We start from the raw sequence: 22,689 nt of genomic DNA, 5'->3' as shown, positions 1-22,689 counted from the left end.
GTGAAATGGCTAGGTAAGGCCACAAAGTGAGCATATTTGGAGAATCGGTCAACGACCACCATTATGGCTGTCTTTCCTCCGGACATGGGTAAGCTCACTATGAAATCCATGGAGAGGTCCTCCCACACCGTGTTAGGGACTGGTAAGGGTTGCAATAAACCCGCTGGAGCCATAGGCTAGTATTTCGAAGCCTGGCAAATTGGACAACTTTGAACAAACTTTTGAATGTTACGTTTCATATTTGGCCAGTATACTGCTCCTTCAACCTATGCAGGGTTTTCCGAACTCCTCCATGGCCTCTTATCAAGCTCGAGTGGTACTCCTGTAGAAGTTATTGGCGTAAGTCCCCTTCTGCCGATACCATTATCCAGTTTTTGTAGAACAACAAGCCGTCATGCACACTGTAATACCCGAACCTTCCCACACTGTCGTGCTTACTATCGAGGTAAGGCTTGAGAGATGGATCCGTTGGTCACTCAACTCTGATTTTGTCCAAGAAGGCACTAATGGGAAAACTCACCGCCATATGACAATGGGCCTCTGCATGCTTGGGTAAGGTGGTAGTGTCTTTTCGAGATAAGGCATCAGCCATATTATTATAATATCCTGGATTGTATTCGATTGAGAAATCAAAGCCGAGAAGTTTGATCAAGAATCGATGTTGCTCTGGGGTCTGAATTACTTGGTTCATCAATTCCCTAATGCTTTTTTGATTAGTACGGATGGTAAAGCGAGTGCCAAGGAGATACTGGCGCCATTTGGCGACCGCTTCCGTGATGGTGAAGAGCTCTCGCACGTAAGTAAAAGCTTGCTGCATCTGAGAGTTCAGCTTTTTGCGAAAGAAAGCCACGGGGTGGCCATTTTGACTTAGCACCGCTCCAATGCCCACACCGGAGGCGTTAGTGTCGAGGGTGAAGGGCTGGTTAAAATTAGGTAAGGCCAGCACCGGCGCACAAGAAACTGCCTCATTGAGGGCAATAAACGAACTAGTGGCTTCCTCAGACCAATGGAAGGCATCCTTCTGCAGCAAAGAAGTTAGCGGAGCCGTAATTTGAGTGAAATTCCGCACAAACCGCTGGTAATACCGTGCCAACCCCAGAAATCCCCTCAACTATTTCACTGATGTCGGAGGCTTCCAGTCCACAATCGCCTTAATCTTCGCCGAATCAGGACGAACTCCATGTTGATCGACCACGTGACCAAGGTAGTCGACGGAAGAGCAACCAAAAAAGCATTTGGAGAGCTTCTCAAAGAAACTGTTTTTGTGCAAGCATTGTAAAACAGCCCGAAGATGCTCCACGTGCTCCTCCAGGGACTTGCTATACACAAGTATGTCGTCAAAGAATACTATGACAAACCGGTGCAGGAATGGCTTCAGCATTTCATTCATCACTCCTTGAAATGTCACCGGGGCATTCGATAAACCGAAGGGCATGACGACAAACTCGTAGTGACCTTCATGAGTACAGAACGTTGTCTTGTGTATGTCTTGCGGTGCCATGCGAATTTAGTGGTAACCAGCTCGCAAGTCTATCTTAGAGAACACTGTAGCTCCAAAGAGCTCATCGAGCATCTCATCCACCGTTGGAATAGGGAAGCGGTTTGGGATGGTGGCTTGGTTTAGGGCCCGGTAATCAACACAAAAACGCCACGAGCCGTCTTTCTTTTTGACGAGCAAGACGGGTGAGGAATATAGGCTTTGGCTATGGCATATCACACCGGTTGCTAGCATCTCCTTGACCAGTTTCTCAATCTCAAATTTTTGGTAGTGGGGATACCTATAGGGTCTGACATTGACTGGTTTTGTGTTAGGTTCCAAGTGTATTTGATGGTCAGCCATACGGGTTGGAAGTAGTTTGGTTAGGGCTTCAAAAACTGCCTTGTATTTGTCCATCACGTCCTGTAATTCCCCTGGAAGAGAGGCCAAGGAATTTGCTCCACGGTCGACAGTAGGGTCCACAGCTATTAATTGCAGACAAGTAGCTATTGCATCTTTCTGCATCCATTTCACCAATTGGTGCATTTGCACAGCCTTTCCTGCGACGTGTTGCTCCCCATGTAGGATAATAGTTTGGTCAGCTTGTGTGAATTGCATGGTTATTGTTTGGTAGTTCATCATCATGTTCCCTAAGGGTGCCAAACTATTTCTGCACCCTGAATTGGCAGGACGTAGAGGTTAACGTCGAAACGGTGGCTTTGCAAGATTAGGCCCACATTTGGACACTTCTCAATACACCTTAGTCGGTCCCCATTGCCTACTAGGACCACAAACTGAGACCCCGCAAGTACCTCTAAACCCAAGTGTTGCACCAACTTCGTTTGGATGAAGTTGTGAGTGGAGCCGCTATCAACGAGAACTTGCACCGTAGCCGACCCAATCTGGCCCTTAAGCTGTAGTGTACCCGACATGGATTGACCAGCCATGGTGTGATAGCTGATCTCAAGTAAGTCTTCTGTAAACTGTAGGGACAACTCTGTCTCTCTAGATTTTTCCCTCTCAATTCCTCATCTCCTGGTTCATCCCCATCCGCAACCAGAATAAACATCTTGGCCTTGCAAATATGGTTACGATGAAATTTTTCATCACAATTATAGCAGAGTCCCTTCTCTCGTCTGGCTAGCATCTCAGCAGGGGTGAGTCTTTTGATTGGGAGGTGGGCCATGGGATGTTGGTAGGGTGGGTGGGTGGGTGGTTGTTTTGGGTGGTGAGGTGGTGGGCAATAGCCCAGGTTGGGAAGGGTTAGGATTGAAGGGAGGTCCACGGGGCTGATGAAAACCCCTCTTAACCTCACTGTTTTTATCCTCTACCAGTTTAGCCAGTTCAATTGCTTGCAACAAAGAATTAGGTTGGTGCATTTGCACCTCTTTCCTAATATTAGCACGTAAACCAAATTCAACACAACTTTGCAGGAAAGAAGGTTCCATACCATCCAACATGTTCGAGAGCTGTTCATATCGGAGCTGGAAATCTGTCACCGTGGAGGTTTGTACCAGCTTCGAGAGCTCGCCCTTCAGATCCTAATACGCCGATGGCCCGAACCTAGATCGGAGAGCTTGGAGAAACGCTAGCCAAGAGGACACTTGCTTGTTCATCAGCATCCAGTGATACCACTCCTCCGCCTCGCCATCCAAATGGAACGAGGTGAGCGTGAGCTTCTTTTCATTGGGGAGTTGGTGGAATCCGTAGAACTGCTCCACCTTTCGAATCCACACCTCCGGATTGCCCCCAGAGTATCAGGGAACCGTAAGCTTGACCGATCTGAAAGGATTGTCACCCACGAAGGATTGCAAGCTAGCATCCTGTTTAGATGCTCCCTGGCTCACAGATCCCTCTCCGACCGATGCGGTGAAGAGGCGCGCCACCTGCTCCAGCTTCGCATCTAGCATCGCCATTCTCATCGTCATCTCTTTCAGCACAGCTCCCAGAGAATCAAATTGTTCATCATGATGCGCCATCTTCTTCAAGCACTCTTCCAAGGCCTTCGCCACTAGTTTCAAAATTTTTGCCATCTTCGTCTCTCTCAATGAAAGCACCAAATTGATGGTGCTTATGATCTAATGACGGGCAATTCGAGGATGCCCACAACTCCAGAAATTAGTGGAGGAAATAAATTAATATTGCATAACTGAATGACCCGAATAACTCCAGGCAGCACTCATAAAATGGTCTTTACAAAACCATACAGCCAATAGGCTTCAGACAAATGTAAAGGAAATAACAGAAACAAAGATAAAATGCTTAAATGACAATTGACTCCCAAGACACAGAAACGACATCTCGTTTCACTCTCAGCCATGCTTGTAATCTTTAAGCCACGTAGGCTCCTTCATCTGCCTAGTGGATATTCGAATTATTTAACCCTGATCCTGGGCATTGCTCTGCTCCACCGCTTCCACCGCTTATCCATCTTCTTCTAAACCCTTATCAGGTCCGTCAATGGCTTCCTTCCTTTACCGCAATGCTACTCGTTTTGATCTCCTCACATACGAAAGTCATCTTAACATCAAAAGTGCAGTTCTTATGGCCTGGGACTTTTATTTTGGTTTTAGTTTTTATTTTGATGTAATAAAAATGATGTTGATTATGCTATTTTAGTAATTATATTTTCGTTGTGTAAGAACGAAAGTTATTACCTTCTACCGCGGTGGTAAGTCTAGTCCGTTAGGTCTAATCCTATGCAAAATTATGAGTGGCACTATTGCTTTGTTTTGTGTTTTGGTCGACTTGTTTTATTCACTGAATGTAATGATTTGTCAAGTGAGTTTTTATAGTACTAGATATTTTAATGTGTCAAGCCGGTTTTTCCCTATTGTGTCTCGGCACTCACACTCGCCTTTTCACTTCATTCGTTTTCACTGGTGGATCTAGTCTTCATCTCAATCTAATACGGTTGTATTTGGTACATAGTCATTTACAACTATACATATTAGAGTATATATCGACTTAATTGTTAATTCAAATTTCCTCGTTCAAAAAAGTAAATTTAATTAAAATATAATTAAAATAAGAAAAGGGAAAGATCATGTATATATAGAAGACAACGGGCACGTTTGGAATTCGTTCTAAAATGATTTTATTTTTTTGTATAAAAATGAAAATGAAAACGTTTTCAATCTCAGACATAAATTATTTTTAAAAATGCGTTTGGTAGTTTTATCAAGAGATTATTTTTAGTATAAAAAAAACCCATTAATGTTTTTCTCTCTACTCGAGAGAAGAGAAAACGAAAACAAAAAATGAAAAACGACTAAAAGTCGTTTTTCATTTCTCTATCATTTTACACTAAACTAAAAAATTATTTTCATTTTCATTTTTTGTCTTTATTGCACCAAACGCTGATCTAGAAACGTTTTCATTTTTTTCTCAAAAAATGTGAAAAAATGGGATTAATTCCAAACACGACTAACATTTCCTAAAGAAAAGTGTTTTTTATCTCGTAATGATTATTAGATCACTCTTCATGCATTATATTTGAGTAGTGAGGATAAATCTGTGGGATGAATAGGATTGCTCTTTCAAAAAATGCAATAGGTAGCATATAACTACTTTTTTTTTTTTTTTTATCTCATTGGAATGAATGATCTGTAATCCAACCATCTAAGCTGTAGATGTTACACAACATATATGTTAGCCATATCCTTAGGCTTCTGATTTTGATTCCAATTGTCCGAATGTCAGGGTACACACCCATGCCTAGGAATATATATATATATATAACTTATATTTTCATTGCTGTACTTTGTAGTACTTCAAAACCAATGTATATTGTGTCGAACCTTGCATGAAATCGATCAAATAGGAAAATAAATTATTGAATTATTAAAATTAGCCTGGTCTAACAGATTCCATATTAATGAAATGAAATGGTACTTCATTGCTGTACCTTGTGCCACGTTGAATTGTTTTGATTTGATAGCTTGATTTTTTTATGGAAATAAGTTGAAGAATAGAGCTGGAGCCTGGAACATAAGTTAATTAGTACTTTAATTAAGTTCATCATCATCAGTTCAATCATTCACATAGATCGCAATATTATTTAATATAATGCTGTGGTTTTTATTGGTTGACATGCTTAATTAAACAGCTTGCTTTCCTAGTGCTTGGAGAGTTGTGTGTTTGCATTGCATTTATTAAATTCTTTCTTTTGCAACTTATTATATGACATAATTTTTAATAATTATAAAAACTTTATATTTAGTAGTTAGTTTGACGTGGATATTAAATGAAAACCGGTTAGCTTTACACTTTTGCAGTTAAATTGGGCAAAATAATTTGCATATAAATATACATAAAAACATTATAAAAAGAAATGCATGCATACATTGCAAGTTCATATAGTGTCAGTTACTTTGAAACTCTTCTTGACGAAGGAAGATAATTATTAATTAATCCTATGGTTCTTATTAATTTGGAGGGATATTCAAGAGTAAGTACAACAACAAAAAAATTATAATATATCGTGAACTTTGTTGAACAGAACATGGGTTCGGGTGGTCAAAGTAAACTCAATTTAAAATAAAATGTGAATTAATTTTATAGAAATTATTAATAAGAAGAATTAGGTTTTATGTTACTGAAAACGGATGGTCCCCTGACCATGATTTAGTGGAGCTGGCAGATCTGACCCGTGACGCGTAAACGGGCTTATTCTAATCGCAACACAAAACCAACTTTAGCTAATTGCCACCTCTTTCTTACCGTATAAATATAGGAGAAAGAGGAAAATAGGATAAAATTTGAGATGAATTAAAATTAATAGATCAATGATTTACATAAGTTAATAAATAGGTTAAATTACTGTTTTTGTTCATAATTTGTCTGGTTATAAATCATAACTTGACAAGTTATTGTCTATAAATCACGATTTTTATCCATAACTTGTCTGGTTATGAACTATAACTTGACAAGTTTATCCATAACTTATCTGGTTATGAACTATAACTTAACAAGTTATAGCATATTAATTTCTATAACTAAAAGTTTACCTATATACTTCCTTAAGCTTTTCATATTGACTTAGTTTCTACTATTTCGTATAAATATATATCCTTACTTACGATACTAGCATGCATAGTAATATATATATATATATGTGTATATATGTATAAATATGGGTTAGTACGAAGAATATTATAATAAATATATACTAAATATACTGTACTTAATTTAATTTGTTGAGATCTAAACGTGCCTTGACTTACGTTCATAGTTTGATGTTTTTTTAATTATGTGTATTTTATTTATATATAGCTGAAAATTAATTAAGGCGTGTTTATCAACAATATTACACATGCCAAATGCAGCTTAATCCGTGCTAATTTTCATGTTTCATTTCCTTTGATGTTGCACTTTATGGTGTGTCCACCAAGAAGGTGTGCCAATTATTAACTTCAGTAGTTGATTTCAATTAACCAAATTTCAAATTCTTTCTTTTTTAAAAGGTGAATTATATTCCAGATTAAAGAGAAATACATATTAATAATGACCGGAAGACGTCGTTGTATAAGGAAGTCAAATCCCAACCATAAATCGATTCCACCAGTAAATTCTAATAAAAAGCACAACAAGATTAAATATGCACCGGATCATTTCAACAACAGAAAATTAAAAAAACGGTGCACCAACAATCGTGCATATAACTCTTTTAACAATACCTCTATGATCGATGAGAAATTCCGATCATCGATGAGAAATTCCGATCATCGAGATTAAGAGACCCAAACTACAAATGTCACCCCATACCTCAAATAAACAACTCTGACAAATCAGACGCACATACTAAACCACAAAAAAAAAAAAAAAAATCCTCATTATTACAGAAATAAAACCACAACATACAAAACAAAAAAACGACTCTAACAAGACGGAAATTTCAAGTTCTAATATATTAACTATTTGATCATCTTTGGCTCGGCCATGAATTGGCCTTTTGATCAGCGTTTTTTTTTTTTTTTTTCCTTTCTTTGGGGGCCGTTTGCTTATGTACAGAAGAAAAAGTCAAGTTTAGGTCCAAATGCATGCAATGTGATATAATTACGGACATGGGGGGGTATCCCCAGGACAAACGTAATCTTAATTTAACTTTTGAAGAATATATGCTTGTTTCCAAATCCATGAATAGCTAGCTAGCTAGCGTTAAAACCTAAAAGTTTTGCAGATATCCCCCCCTAGATTATGGTTTTTGACTAGTTAAATACGATTCATTTTCTTTTTCAGTTTAACAAGTAAAATACGATTCATTTTTTCACTGAAAATTACGCAAGATGTATGAATATTCCAGAAATTTACCATATAATAGTTGAGCTCATACGATATTTTAACTCTAAAAGGTGGAAATTTACGTATACAATATATATATATATACATATATATATATATATGCACGTCAAAACGCCAGCTTAGTTATATATTAAGTCAATCCTCATTATAGATAAGCTTATAAAATTGATAAAGAGCAATCGTTTCCAAAAGTCTACTTTTACACAGTTGCATGCTTTCAGTGATGCTCGTTAAATTATAAGATTTTCTAACTTTAGTGGGCAACCATCACGTATACATCAATATATAAATATAACAGCTCAGAGAGATCATACGTAAAATATATATATATATATATAATTTTATTAAAAAAATAGGAATTCGCTGATCATAATGATCATCAGTATATTTGAGTGCGTTTTGCTGTGATATTAATTGATTCAGAAGTTAATTTTGTTTACCATATTAATGTGACAAATTAATTGTCAGTTGTTAATACTATAGCTTAATTAAAAAATAACGATATTACTCCAAATGCTATATATGTGTGCTCATGAAGTTGTACAATTAGTTTGAATCTATATGTTTACGATGATGATAAAAGACAATAATATAGCAACTAATTATTTGGAAAACCCAGTACATAATAGCTAGATTGACAAGATTTTGATGCATATTATAAATTCACAAGTCACAACGGCCGAAAAAGAGACACAAAGATCTCCTTGCCGTTGTTATTAATTACTAATACTTCTTTTTTTTTTTTTTTTTGATATTCTTTCTGAAGATAACATTATTTTCTTTTCTTGTATATTTCAGGCCTTAATATTCATGACCGAAAGAATAAGAGAGAGATCTAGAGAAAGTATGTGACTCTCCTTTCCTTGTGGCCAAGTGTTTTTCCCAAGTAAAAAAGATACCCCATTATATGTATTATTTTGTATCATTGTAGAGAATGCAGCCAATAAAAATAAAGGAGTACACTCTTATAAATACATTCCCCCAAGACATTGTCCTTGAAAAATAGCTAACCTAGCTAACAAGTATGCATTGGGAGAAGCAAAATATAAGACCATTCATGCATATAGTACTGATTTTAATTTGGCTTGATTGATGATGATTCCCTTCCTTCCCTCTCAAGAAGTACTCTCTCTCTCTCTCTCTCTCTCCTCTCACACTTTCTCTCTCTAACACACATGGTGCTGAGTAATGGTGTCTCTCACAAGGCATCCATAAGGATGACAAAAACAAGGCTAGGTTGCCTGTACATAGATTTGGTTTTTGGTCCTTGTCTTTCATTATCTTCTAGCTTCATCACCCTCTTCACAAAATATTACTAAATTATTTTCAAGGCATAAAATATATTACTAAATTAAATTAGTCAAATACAAAAATAATTATTTGTTTTATAATGAGCAATATATATATCATGTATTATGTATAGCCCACAAAGTCATGCATAACATAGCCTCATAGGCATATATATGGATGGCATGTGGTCGGCAGTCACTCCTTTTTCAGATATATACGTAAACGGCTTACCATGAACTAATTATTAATTAATTATTAATGTTTAATGATCTTTCAAGCAATCAATAAAATATGGTGTATTCTTGCTTGGAAATTATAAAAACCATTGTTTTCTCAAGAAATGAAATTCATATTTATATAATGTTGCCCAATCTGTGTCAGCCAATGTGATTATTTAGTGCAAAGTGGTACTTTTGATCATTTCAATCTTTGATTAATAACTAGATCAGACATCGGTTTAAGTTTCAATATAACTAACTACTTAACCGTATTAGGGTTTCGTAACGGTTCAGCAACCACATTAGGGTTTTGCAATTTCAATGTACATTTTTTACACTTTTAATTAACAATATTCCATGCACTTTTAATAATCATTTTTATTGCACTAACCAAAAAACTTTTAAAAACTTTTATTTTGTGTATTCACTACGTCGTCGTCGGTCTCATCTATTAACTAATAATTATTAACAATCATGATATAATGCATTCTATAATTACTCATAACAATAATAGTTCTTTAAGTTAATTGTTGGTATCGACATAAAGTAAAACAATCAAAACCAATACTGTCTATAAAACAATCTTATGATTAGTGCTAAAAAAAGAGCTTAACCTTATTTTTCTATATAATTATTAGGATAACTTTCATGTAATAAAGAAAATTATTTTCCCACTTATGTATTCACTAAAAAACAGGGCTAGATAAGAGGCCAATTAATGAATTTTTTTCTTGAAGTATTTCAGAAAGTAGAAACAAATTTCATTACGTAGCTCTGGAGCATACCAAAGTGCAGAAAAGTCCACTCCCAATTTGGTTTATTTTATAAATAATGCTAATAACTTTGCTTTCATTCTCATATATTCTTGTAAGCCAGACGGGGACACACAACTAATCATGATTAATATATACATTGTATAATGTTCATACACGAGAGGGGGGAAAAAAGAAAAGGCAGTAATTTTGACTTTCATTTAGAACAGTAGTCTTCTCGCGCTTAATTATCTTGATTTATGTATCAAATTGATTAATTAATACATAATCAAGTCAACTGAAATTTAAATTAGTTTCTGCTTGTTTTTATTTGGTTGTCTTATTTGATATATAACATGGAATACGCAAAGCAAATTCTTGGTCACTATCATGTATATAAGAAGCATCAATCGTGAAGCAACAATTTACTTTTCCTGAAATTCCATTTGATTGGAGTTTTGGAAGCTAATATGCCCATCTTATCTATAAGATTCGGAAGTAATTATTATTTTGATATGGTTCATTAGCTCTATATTACTCCAAAAAATCTATAATTGTAATCGAGACTCTAACGAATTGTGATCACAAATTATATGTTCTCTTTTGCTATACCAACTTATTTTCAGAATGGTCCACTTTGTTCTTGTTATCTTTATCCTCTGTCCTTTTCAATGTCATCCTCATTATACTATTAAACTTACATCATATTTATTAAAATACATCCACTATGAATCACGATGGGGATTTTTTTTTATTTTTAAAAAAAGTAAAATAGTCGACAAAGATTATATTTAAGTCTTAATCAGTTCGTTCCTCATATTTTTGTTACTTCGTTTGACACATAATAAAAATAAGGGAGAAAGAGAGAAATAGGCTAAGACTTGAGATGAATTAAAATTAATAGGCCAATAGTTTACATAAATTAATAAATAGGCCAAATTACTGTTTTCATCCATAACTTGTCTGGTTATAAACCATAACTTGACAAGTTATTGTCCATAACTTATCTAGTTATGAACCATAACTTAACAAGTTTGTTTATAACTTATCTAGTTATGAACCATAACTTGACAAGTTTGTCCATAAATTATCTGGTTATGAACCATAACTTGACAAGTTATGGCCTATTAATTTCTATAACTAAAAAATGGCCTATATACTTTCTTAAGCTTTTCATATTGGCATATTTCCTACTATTTCCCTAAAAATAAAATCTAAAAAGGTCAGCTTAAGGTCGTGTTTGATAGGAAGGGGAAAACAAATGGCTATATAAGACCATCTTCTCCGCAAATGTAGTATTGAAATAATATGTTTGATGTTTTGTTCTATTTTGTACTTCAATACACAATATTATTTGAACGTTTGGTTTATGACTTCAGAACCATAATTCATAATTCTAATTTTTAAAATTTAAATTTTTATGAGAGAAAAACACTGTAAAGAATCAAGAATCATAATTCAGAACCCGGGACAAATCCGTATTTGTCCCAAATGTTATATATGTTCCTATCGTAAATTTTAAGTTTGGAACTTGTGAAAAGTAACTTTTAATTTTTAAACAATTTAAAAATGATAAATGAAAAATTGACACATCAAGATTCGGCATAGCCAAGATTCATCCATAAACTACTGAAACACCATTTTTGCTTAGTTGAGCTTCGGTTTAGGAGCCATTTATGGCATTGATCCACATTCAATATCCAACATCACATTAAAACATGTTATTTACCATAAATATTTTCAAAAATATCCTATCTACTATAATTTCCATTATTGGGTAATTGCCATTTGATACAATATCGACCCATATGTTTGGGTTGGCCTATAAGTTGCAGACCTTAATGAAGCAACCGCCCAACTTTTAATTAATTTGAATTTTCTAGTCAGGAGTTACCTGTATAAGATACTAATGTCCCAAAACCTAATTTTAAGATTAATAATGGAAGAATTGGGTTGGGTATATTTACATTTTGATGTGACAATGATTCTGGATTACGAACTTATGATACAAATATTTCTTGGGACTCCATGGGCGATGACCAATATTGCAAGAGAGATTCTATAGTTAGCCTCCGAGTCGTGCTAAGCATCGATATGAAAAAACGACAGCCGTCGATTTTGTACTCTTCGAGGGGATTCCTATGCCCAAAACTCCTTACATTCACCTGCCAGTTATTCCATGTAAGAATGCAGAAGCTAAAATGCCAGATGAATCTAAACAAAAAATAAATAAATAAAAAGGTTTTTAGTATACCGCTGAGTTCAGCCTGTTCATGTTTATCAGATGATCCCTCCAGAAACAATCTAGGGTCTTCACGAGAACAGCTTTCTGTATTATTAAAACAAAATGTTTCGGTAAGAAACAAGGGGGAAAAAGAAAGGAGAAAAAACAGACCAAAAATGAGAAGATTACTGGTCATAACCCAGAATCTTACCTCAACCTCTGCCACATATGAATCGTCATAACCAGATTCTTGTACAACATCCAAATATGAGGCTATTAGAAAATCACCAAGATACTTGCGGAGGAGATTACCGGTAGCTCGGTACGCACCGTTCCTATATTGGACATGCCGATGAGTCAAATTGCTCGACGAAATCATAGCAAACTGAAACACAGAATAAAATTTTCTAATGCATATACTAGCGCTAAACTCTACTCACGTTGTAGAATCATCAGAGCATATGGAAAGCCAACGTTTCAATGAAGAAGTCTTCTTGTGGATTCCTCTAAAGGCATTTGGAGGAGTTGGTAAGTCTGGAAGATGAAAGTCACTCGTATCCATAGAACTCAGTTCATGTGTTTGTTCTAAAGATTTCAATAAAGTTTCCTCGGTGACTCCTGCGAATGAGCCTGCAAAAGTTCCATTTCAGAATTCAAGTACTTTTCAGCAGAAAAAGAATTCATGACGGTGTAACAGAAAGACTGGAGGTACAGGAATAGAGAGAGACCGAAAGTTAATCTTATATAAACTCACCATCCAGTAGCTTTCCTCCAATTAGGGAGAACTCCTTCAAAAGCTTTCCCAAACTCCAGTTTGTGGGATGCTATCAATCATCAGTATACAAAGGGTGAGATTAATTCTGAGAAGAAGAGTAAAAGATTGGTAAGAAAATATCATACTAACCTGCAGCGGATCAATATTTGCGAAGACGATTTCATCTACCACTGCTTGCATGTACCTACAAACAACTTTCTTTGAGTGCATTTACAAAACAACATCAACAGTGGAACAGTTGAAACTTCGATACATGCTAATCATATATAACTCTTTAAGTGAATTATATTAGAACAATGTAATTGCCATTCATTTCCTTTTCAGTATCTGTATCTTCTTTTAAACTTCAAGCACTCCTAAGATGATACTCTATTTATCGCCTCACTTTCCCTATATGTTTGTCCCCATAACGTGTGCTCAAAAAAAAGAAAAAAAGAAACACAACATGACTGAACTTTAGTCTTTTTGCAAAGTGTGAGTAAGATATGCATTTCCAAACTAGTTGTCAGCTACTAACATTTTAAAAACCTATCAATTCTAGATGGTATATTTGGCTAGGTAGTAACATAAGTCATTAAGATTTAGAAGGGCACTCACCGGAATATGTGCTGTGAACAACTTGCGTTATCACCCGTTAAAATTGATTGCCTAAGATTATAGACATGCTTTCTCTGCACCTGGTAAAGAAAAAAAAAAATACCAACTAATGTAACTATTGGAGACTTTTTGTAAGTTTGACCGTACAAAATCTGATAGGTAGCATAATATATATTATATTTTATACATCCATGAGAATTGCGGATAAGATCAATTATCACACTAGTGTTAAATTTTAAAAGATAACAAGTGATATGATTCCTACTTAATACCGTACAAAAACATTTCCATTTTTTTTTTCCTACGTATGGGAAAAGTTTGTGGTAAGTACCTCATTAAAGTACATAGGATGAACCAGTGACTAGAATTAGCTCTTCGAATAGCACATTTATTTTCTAAAAACATACCTCTAAAACTTCATCGAACTCAACCAAGCTCTTTCTTATACCAAAGAAGTATTTCTCTGCGTTAATCTGCAGCGCTAAAAGCTACAAAACAAACAAATATTAAGAACAGAAGAAGCATGCCAGATGTGTAGAAAATGTAAAAAAAGGATATGACAAGACCATGGGCTAACATTCACCTGTTTTAATATTACACCACCTTCAATTGGGAGATCCTCGTCATTTGTAATTCTTGAAATAAGTCTAACAGCCCACTCAGTGTCGAAATTAAACTTCCGAAACATCTCATCCTGCAAGCTGTTATGTCAATGCATAAGAATTAGGAAGTAGATCCTTAACAATCCCCTAATCTCAACCAATTCAAGCAGCCAACATGAATAACAAAAACAATCACATCGAATAGCAAGATAAGACCCTGAACTATTTAAACATACTGATACCCGACCTGACTGGAACTCAAAATCTCACTTTTTATACCTCAAGTGATAAAGGCATCTAATCATGAAGAAAGCTAAAAGTCTTCGGCATAAATCCAAGTCAAGAAACTGATAAAATTAGTTGGGTGTTATAATGGAAGACTTCAGCATAAATTAGTAAGTTAGTACTGGAGATCCGTAGTCACGAGTAGCATGTCTCTAGCACCATGCACATGTTCTCTTGGTGGTGAAAAGGCATATTATTGAGATTACCTCACCATAAACCGAGTTGAACCAGGATCGCCTTGCCGTCCTGCTCTGCCACGGAGCTACAAAAGAGAGGATGTTTTATCTATGAGAATTATCTTCAAAATCCAACTCCAATACTACGAAGCACAAGCACACACAGACGTGATGAAATAAATATGATCAAGATCATATAGCTACACTTACAGTGAAAGAATAGAACAAAGACCATATTGACAGATTTTGGGTAACCTTTTCAAAAGTTGCAGCTAAAGTTATTGACTTTGGAGTAGTGTAATTTCACAAAAGAACATAATGCTCAACCATTTCTTCATGTAAGAGAAAAATAAAGGAGTCGTATGACTTATCTTCACATTAGATAGATGGTAGAAAGGAAAAGAGAAAAAATGATTATTGCGAAATATCTTCACAATAGATCGATGATAGAAAGGAAAAGAGAAAAAATGATTATTGCGCAAGTGTAAATGATGCAATAGTTAACAAGCCCCGCTGAATCACAGCGTTTTCCGGAAAAATTCTCTCAAATGCACAATACCCAAATAATGTTTTTGGTCATGCAATCTTTGTTCACCCAAAAACTGAATGCAAAAATAACTGACCTGGTTATCTATTCTCCGGGACTCGTGCAAGGATGTCCCAATCACATGAAGACCGCCAAGCTTTTTCACTTCAGACCCTTCTTCGAAACAGTGGATCTCGCAATCTTTGAGAACTGATAGGTAAGCAAGGGCAATGGTCGGGCCAAGAGGGTACATCTCTGACTGTTCATTGGCCAACTTCTCTAGCTCTTCTGAATCAACTGACTGACTCATTTCCACAGACTCTGATATCATTGATTTCGCCTCCTTATGTGTCCAGCTCTTACCTTCACCTTTGCATACATATTTAGCTGGAAATTCATATATCAAGTAACAGAATGTAACAAGATCTTACTTATGACTAACATAAAATAATATAACATTACATAACATGAGCCTAAAGTAAAAGATTGCGAGAGGAGGATCACAAACCCATTAGGGCTGTCTTAGCCAGCAAAGCTAATGATGAGGGTCCAACCTTTATCTTGGACAAGACCTACACCAAAAGATTAATTAGAAACAAAGTCTAGTAATTAGATGTCTATAAAACAACAGTATTACCTTTTGAGTTCCTCCCTCTCCATCAACTTCAATATTAGGAGCTTCTTTTGTGAGAAACGAAAGCAAGCTGTCCTCAATAATCTCTTTAGCAAGCATCTACACTTGTTATTACCAGAAAATGTGTTACGGTCCTTTCTACTCAACCTCAGAGATTCCAGGTAGAATATTAAATTGTAGAACGGGAGATGCATATGCATGAAGATGGTACATCTCCAAATTTCATTAATTGACAGACATAAAGCAAGGGCATTCATGAAAGAGCAGTCTACCTTTGGATTGCCTCCTAGGATTATGTCAGTGCCTCTGCCAGCCATATTTGTAGAAATAGTGATGGCATATTTTCGTCCTGCTTGGGCAACAATGTCAGCCTCTCTTGCAGCATACTATTTTTTTTCACCAACAAAAGAAAAGGATTAGAAAAACACCACTGCAAAAACATTTTTATATATAGCTATCAAATGAGCAAAATATAGATTGTGCCTTCAGATAAAATCTTGCGGTTAATTACCTTTGATCTTGCATTTAGAACATTATGGGGGATATTCCGTTCCTTTAGCAGATCAGACAAGTATTCAGAATTCTCAACACTGCAGCATGAGGATGAAGATGATAATCAGGTAAGCGATAGGACAAGGTAGAAAATTTCAAAATGGGCCATAATTACTTTAGCAATATGAACATATTAAGTATACAAGTTATAACTATCTTATTTAATTGGGTAGTCACATCCTATTGTCCAATAAAGTTTCTTGACAGTATACAAGTTATAACTATCTTATTTAATTGGGTAGTCACATCCTATTATCCAAAAAATTTTCTTGACCGGCCTTAGTGTTACATGCAACATTGCTTTTATTACCGCTTTACCTCTCAACATTTCCCTCCACTACCTAATCATGGGGAGTGAGCTGAAAGGCTGACAATGGGCAAGAACAGAAATAACATTGGGCATCTGCGGGCTGAATAGTTTATTAACAATGTTACATCGTGTAACAAGACATAAACTCCATTGACTGAATCTGCATGTACGCAAGCACAGAGTGACATATTGTGCGTGCATCTGGAGGTTAGAAAGCTTGCATAAACATCCCACATGCACGAGAATCCTACAATATGACAGCAGTCCAAGACTAATCCCATGAATCCTTTGTCCAGAAATGAGAAAAACCAAAGTTACCTTGTGGTCCCAACTAAAACAGGACGACCCTGTCTAAACATGTCTTCAACTTCTTGACGAACATATTCCCATTTCCCTCGAGCAGTCTAAAATATTGCAAAACTCAACATTAAGTCAAGTTGAATGTTAAGACTAGGTGAAAGGTAAAGTTTCAAATAAAAAGCCGTAAGTGTGTTGGATAGCCTACAGCAAATGCTTGGATAGGTAAATCCTTTCGAATGTTTGGCAGATTAGTGGGCACTTCAATAACTGGTATCTGAAACATTTTCAGAAATTCCTTTTCCTGAAATAACAATTTAGGATATCAAAAACGGATATATGTCTTTTAAGTAATAACAAAGAAAATTACCACTAAAAAGGATTTTAAATAAAATATTAGAATGTTTATAAACATCTGTACTTCAGTTTTGGCAGTCCCAGTCATCCCTGAAAGCTTCGGATAGAGCTTGAATAGTGATTGATAAGTGATTTGCGCCACAACAACTGAATCAGCCTAAGAACAAAATATATATATATTCAAACTCGGAACCGGATAAGAATATATTTCAAAGAATGGAAAAAGTGCAGGGGAGACTTAAAAAATAAGAATAAAACATACCTGAATTTTGAGACCTTCTTTAGCTTCTACAGCCTGATGAATCCCATCAGACCATCTTCTTTTCTCTTCAACTCTGCCTGTCAGCTGCAAATATTTCTCAAATCTTACTTATACTTCAATCAGAGACCTCTAATGTACTTTCACGTGAACATAGCATCAATAATCAGCCCAGATCTTTCTATCTATCCCTCTTGTCATCAATCTAAGAAACCCACGTGATAAGGTCCAAGCAAATTTACAGTTGGCTTAAAGTTTTGACGCCTCTAGCAAAGCTCAAGAAAGTGGAATAAAAACTTGGCCTTCTCTGTTGTGCAAATAATTCAGAATATACTAACTGAAGGATTTTTGGCAAAGGCAGTGCAGTTAAGATTGTCTAACAAAACTGAGTTTGACAGAGATATGTGACTTTGTACCATGAAGTATTAACAAGAGTCGCACTTCCAATTACGGAAAAAACTGGAAATACTAAATGAAAAAGGAGTCAGACAATTTAAGATACAAAATGCAAATTCTTGTTTTACCTCATTAATTATGAGAGCCTGCCCATTTTTAACAATGTATTGCACATCTCGCCGGTAGAACTCCTTAGCCTTCAATGCATTCATCACAAATCTACATATTTCAAACTCCATGACTAAATAAAAGCTCAAAACGAAAGCAATAAATATGCTCATTGACTAGGAAAAGATCATCTCAACCTCTCAAACCAACATCTGACAGTCTCAATTACACATACAAGCAAACAACACATAAATAACATACAAATAATGGAGAATAACAAAAATGAATGTAAAATCCTAGGATGTCAATGGTTTTCTTCTTATTTGCCAACTGTAACAACTATATCCCAAAACAAAACAACAGTCTATCTTCACCTAGCCCAAGGGTCACTTTCATCCCACAAGTCATGCGTTTCGAGCGCCATCTCAGCAAGCTCTATTCCTTCTTCAGTCAGCTCCACTGAATTATCTTTGAGTTCCACATTATAATGCTGTTTAAAGTAGAAGATTTATTCTCACCATTATAACATAGTCTAGACCTATGCCACTTGATGAATTTTATTATTAAAGAAAAAGAGCTAGAGAAAGCTAAAGAGCTGAGGAAAGGCAAGAGAATGGACTTACAAGACCCCGTACAAGAAGCTCAGCCACTTTAGCAGCGACTGGGTAGCGAGCAGCATCTTTACTAGCCTGAGATAGAGAGGAGAAACAATAGACTACTGAGAATTCTACTACTACCTTTCATAATAGTGATTAGTGATACTTCATAGAGTTGCAATTTACCTCACCACTTATTAACAAGGGATTTCTCCCATCATCAATGAGGACTGAATCAACTTCATCGACTATTGCAAAATGAAACGGCTTTGGCCTGTTCATTCACAATATGCATCTAATTCCCAAAAAAGCAATTAATACGGAATCTTTGAACTATAAACACATTAGAGATACCATCTCATTACAAGCTGTCCGTTGTTTCCAGCAAGATTGTCTCGTAGGTAATCGAAACCAAGTTCCTGAGAATATTTAGATTGATAACCTCAAAATATACCACCAGTGTAATGTAACCAACACGACAACACCTAAAACAAACATTAAGGTACTACAAGAAACTAAAAAGTGACATACTGAATTATTTGTGTATGTTATGTCGCAATTATAATTTGATCTCCTCTCTTCTGATGTCATCCCCCTCTATTTTGCAAGGAAAAAATCAAAATTTTAGTTTTAATGGCATATAAATAGTGATTAGAATAGTTCTACCTTGCATCAAAAGTTTTAGGGCTTTGCGTCAACCAGAGGCTAACTTGTCCCAGTAAAACACACCCCTAAATAAGTAGAAAAATACAAAATGTACCTGAATAAGACCCACAGAAAGACCCAATAAGCGATGAACACGACCCATCCATTCAGCATCTCTCTGAGCTAGATAATCATTCACAGTTACCACTGTAGATTGAGGACAGGAAAGGAGCCATGAAACATTAAAATCAGATCAGTCTCGAAAGAACTAACAATGAAAGAAGTAAAGAGCTTAATATGTCAATGGACTAACATACAAAACATACCATGAACACCTTCACCAGTCAAGGCATTAAGATACGCCGCCAATGTAGAGACCAAAGTTTTCCCCTCTCCAGTTTTCATCTCCGCAATGGAGCCGTCGTGAAGGACAGCCCCGCCGATAATCTGGAATTCAAATTCCCAGAAAATGTAATTGCATAACGAAGCAACAGCAAACGTGTGCGTGTAAGAGACAAAGATACCTGCACATCAAAATGCCGCATCCCGAGCTTCCTCTTTGCAGCTTCACGAACAACGGCAAATGCTTCTATAAACATTCAAAACCATTTAGAATTCCGCTTTCACAACATAAAATTTCTAAATCAAAAGAAAATGAGTAGACAGATTTGATCCAACCAGCTTGAATATCTGCCAACGTTTGCCCCTCTCGCAGCCTTTGCCTGAACTCCGCAGTTTTAGCCCTAAGCTAAAGACAAAAAAGAAAACCCTTTACCCAAAATTATCAAAATATATACATATATTTATACAGATATGTGTATGAAAAAGTTTGCAAACAAGACCTGCTCATCGGAGAGTATCTGTATTTGCGGCTCCAGAGCATTGACAGACTTCACGAGCCGATAGTAATCGCGAACAACCCAATAGTTTAGGCTGGTGAAATCACTCCAAGTCTTTGTGAGACTACCCAGATTTTCCTGAATCAAATTCAAACAACGCGAAATGATATAAGAATATCACACAAGCATTTCGTCGAACACTTGGCGAGGAAAGGAAGAATTACCTTGAGCGACGCGACAGCGACGATGGGAGTGGATGATACGGATGTCGAAGTGGACCCCAGACTAAAACGACGACGTCGGCTTCGAATCGACTGAGGAAAAGACGGCGGAAGAAAGGAGAATTTGGAATCGGAAAGAGAAGGCCGTTGAGCGATCACCTTTGGGGAAAACGACGATGAGTCTTGGAGCACAGGCATTTTTGTGGGTATGGAGAGTGATTTTCTTACCTACAAATTTTGTTTGGTTTGTGGGTCTTGTCTTAGATACTACTGTACTCACCCTATATAAAGGGTTTTGCGCTGTGCTTCTTCCCGCACCATACAAATAGCCGTTGCAAGTATCTTATGTTACTTCAACGCCAAGTTAAAAGGAAGTAACCAGAGAAAGGAGACACATTTAAAGACATGTTTAATTCGCTGATTTGAGTTTTTAATTTGAGTTGAAATGTAATTTTATATGAGTTTTTTATTATAGTAAAAAATTAAATGTGACTATTTTTAAGAGCTTTTTACTATAATAAAACTTAAATTTTAAACTTTAATCGGTTAAATGAACAAGATTTAAATTTATTTAAAAAATTTACACTTACATGTTTATTGGATTGGATTACTTTTAAAAAATAAAAAATAAAAAGAAAAAGAAATTAGTGATGTCTTCACCTTCAGGTAGCTTGACAATCTATTAAGAACACAACTGAAACGAAAAGGAATATGTCCCATTAATTAAATCAATTAATAAGAAAAATGTGTATTACTAGTTTTAAGGTTCAAAGTGGAAGCCCTTATTAAATTCATAGTTTCATACAACGGAACCAAAAACTAATTTCGAATGGGGCACTAAAAAACAAACTTTTATTAATCGAAAATTCTACCGTAAGGCAACTTAGGCAGTTGCCTAAGGTCTCATTTGAGCCAAGGCCTCGTAATTCAAGTTTCTAAATTGACTTAAGTACATGTATATGCAAATAGTGCTGGAACTTTAGATGGGTCGCCCGAAAATATCGAGTTTTTACCCGAGTCCGAACTCGACCAGCCCGAAAAATTCAGGCCGCCCGCCCGAGTCTGAAAATTACCTTGAACGGGCCGCGGGCTTGTATTAGGCCGTCTGAGCCGGCCGGGCAGCCCGAGCCTGCCTCAGTAGCCCGAATTTTTGAAATTTTTTTTTAATATTAAGTTATTTTGTGTTAAAATTTTGATATATATATATATATATTATAATTTGAAATTTGAAATGAACACACGAACTATATAAAAAAATTATTTCTTTATTAATTTTTTAATTTGTAATTCATGATTGCCTCGTTAAAAATCTTACCAAGAAAAACTCAATTAGGATAAAAACTTGGCAAGGAAAAAAGAATGCAATCATTTTGTGATGAATTACAAATTTTACAAACTTACAAAGTTATACAATTACAAATACAATGTCAAAAGTAAATACATATTTACAAATTACAAATTTACAATTTAATTTGAAGCTGAAGGATCGTCTTCAAAATTAAATGTTAATCGATTAAATTCTCAATCCATTCTTGGCTTGCCGGTGAAATTGTATCATGTAGACGTTGATCGGCCCGATCCCAATCCTTAATGCAGACTAAGGCTTCAACAATGTTCCTTTACAATGCATTCCGGCGTTCCTCAAGTATTCTTCCTGTAGTACTAAAGGCTTGTTCAGATGAAATAGTGGACACTGGGATTGAAATTTATCCATTGCCAATCGAGTTAGGATTGGCCAAGTTAATGCCTGTGCCCTCCACCATTGAACTAAGTCAAATGATTCTCTAGTACTGTCGACTACTAAACATTTACTGAGGTACACCATAAGCTCGTTGAAGCTGCCGCCACCACTGCCACTTGTTGATGAAGATCCACTTCCACTCCCAGCTTCTGTTTGAGTTGTCTTCTTCTTCTTCTTTAACCCGAAAACATTTAAGAATGAATGCGGGTTTTCATATTGTTGTTGCGGTTCCTATACTCTAGAGTTTGTGCTTCTAAACCTAATCTCATATTTACTATAGATCTCATATATTTTCGCATTTATTATTGAAAATTAGTCCATACAAGTGATGCCTAAAAATTCACCTAAGTTTTATAAACCACTTTCTAATCCGTCTAATTTTAATCTAGGATCAAAAATTGTACCTAAACCATATAACAAAGGCAACTTAGACCAATATTTTTTAAATTTCTTTTCCATAGAATGAATAGGAACTCCTAAGATTGGGTCCTCCCTATATTCGCTAAATA

The 22,689-nt window shown here is 35.8% G+C and overlaps 1 protein-coding gene across 1 annotated transcript; it reads right to left on the bottom strand.

Moving 5' to 3' along the window:
* Positions 1–11,995: 11,995 nt before the first annotated feature.
* On the bottom strand, positions 11,996–20,785 carry LOC21396571 (protein translocase subunit SECA2, chloroplastic). Its single transcript, XM_024164945.1, has 31 exons — positions 20,443–20,785; positions 20,222–20,356; positions 20,058–20,127; positions 19,904–19,968; positions 19,706–19,826; positions 19,495–19,586; positions 19,266–19,331; positions 19,089–19,153; positions 18,921–19,008; positions 18,762–18,827; positions 18,513–18,628; positions 18,159–18,249; positions 17,638–17,721; positions 17,440–17,532; positions 17,227–17,322; positions 17,040–17,125; positions 16,371–16,449; positions 16,132–16,245; positions 15,863–15,958; positions 15,734–15,797; positions 15,323–15,612; positions 14,730–14,785; positions 14,220–14,337; positions 14,044–14,124; positions 13,637–13,716; positions 13,169–13,223; positions 13,019–13,088; positions 12,705–12,894; positions 12,476–12,599; positions 12,295–12,369; positions 11,996–12,205 (listed from the first exon to the last, which is right to left on the bottom strand). The coding sequence occupies exons 1-31, from the start codon at positions 20,635–20,637 to the stop codon at positions 12,041–12,043; spliced, it is 3,186 nt and encodes a 1,061-aa protein (XP_024020713.1). The 5' UTR covers positions 20,638–20,785; the 3' UTR covers positions 11,996–12,040.
* Positions 20,786–22,689: the final 1,904 nt, after the last annotated feature.

Source organism: Morus notabilis, unplaced genomic scaffold (assembly GCF_000414095.1).
Source record: "Morus notabilis unplaced genomic scaffold, ASM41409v2 Scaffold1379, whole genome shotgun sequence".
Classification (NCBI taxonomy): domain Eukaryota; kingdom Viridiplantae; phylum Streptophyta; class Magnoliopsida; order Rosales; family Moraceae; genus Morus; species Morus notabilis.
This window is presented reverse-complemented; position numbering and strand designations above follow the sequence as displayed.

Bases quoted from the DNA above. Each gene is read 5' to 3' on its own strand.
- LOC21396571 (XM_024164945.1), bottom strand. From the start codon at position 20,637: ATGCCTGTGCTCCAAGACTCATCGTCGTTTTCCCCAAAGGTGATCGCT. The intron at 19,827-19,903 runs GTATCTTTGTCT...TTTGAATTCCAG, and splicing joins TGCGGCATTTTGATGTGCAG to ATTATCGGCGGGGCTGTCCT. The intron at 13,224-13,636 runs GTGAGTGCCCTT...AGTTGTTTGTAG, and splicing joins TGTTCACAGCACATATTCCG to GTACATGCAAGCAGTGGTAG.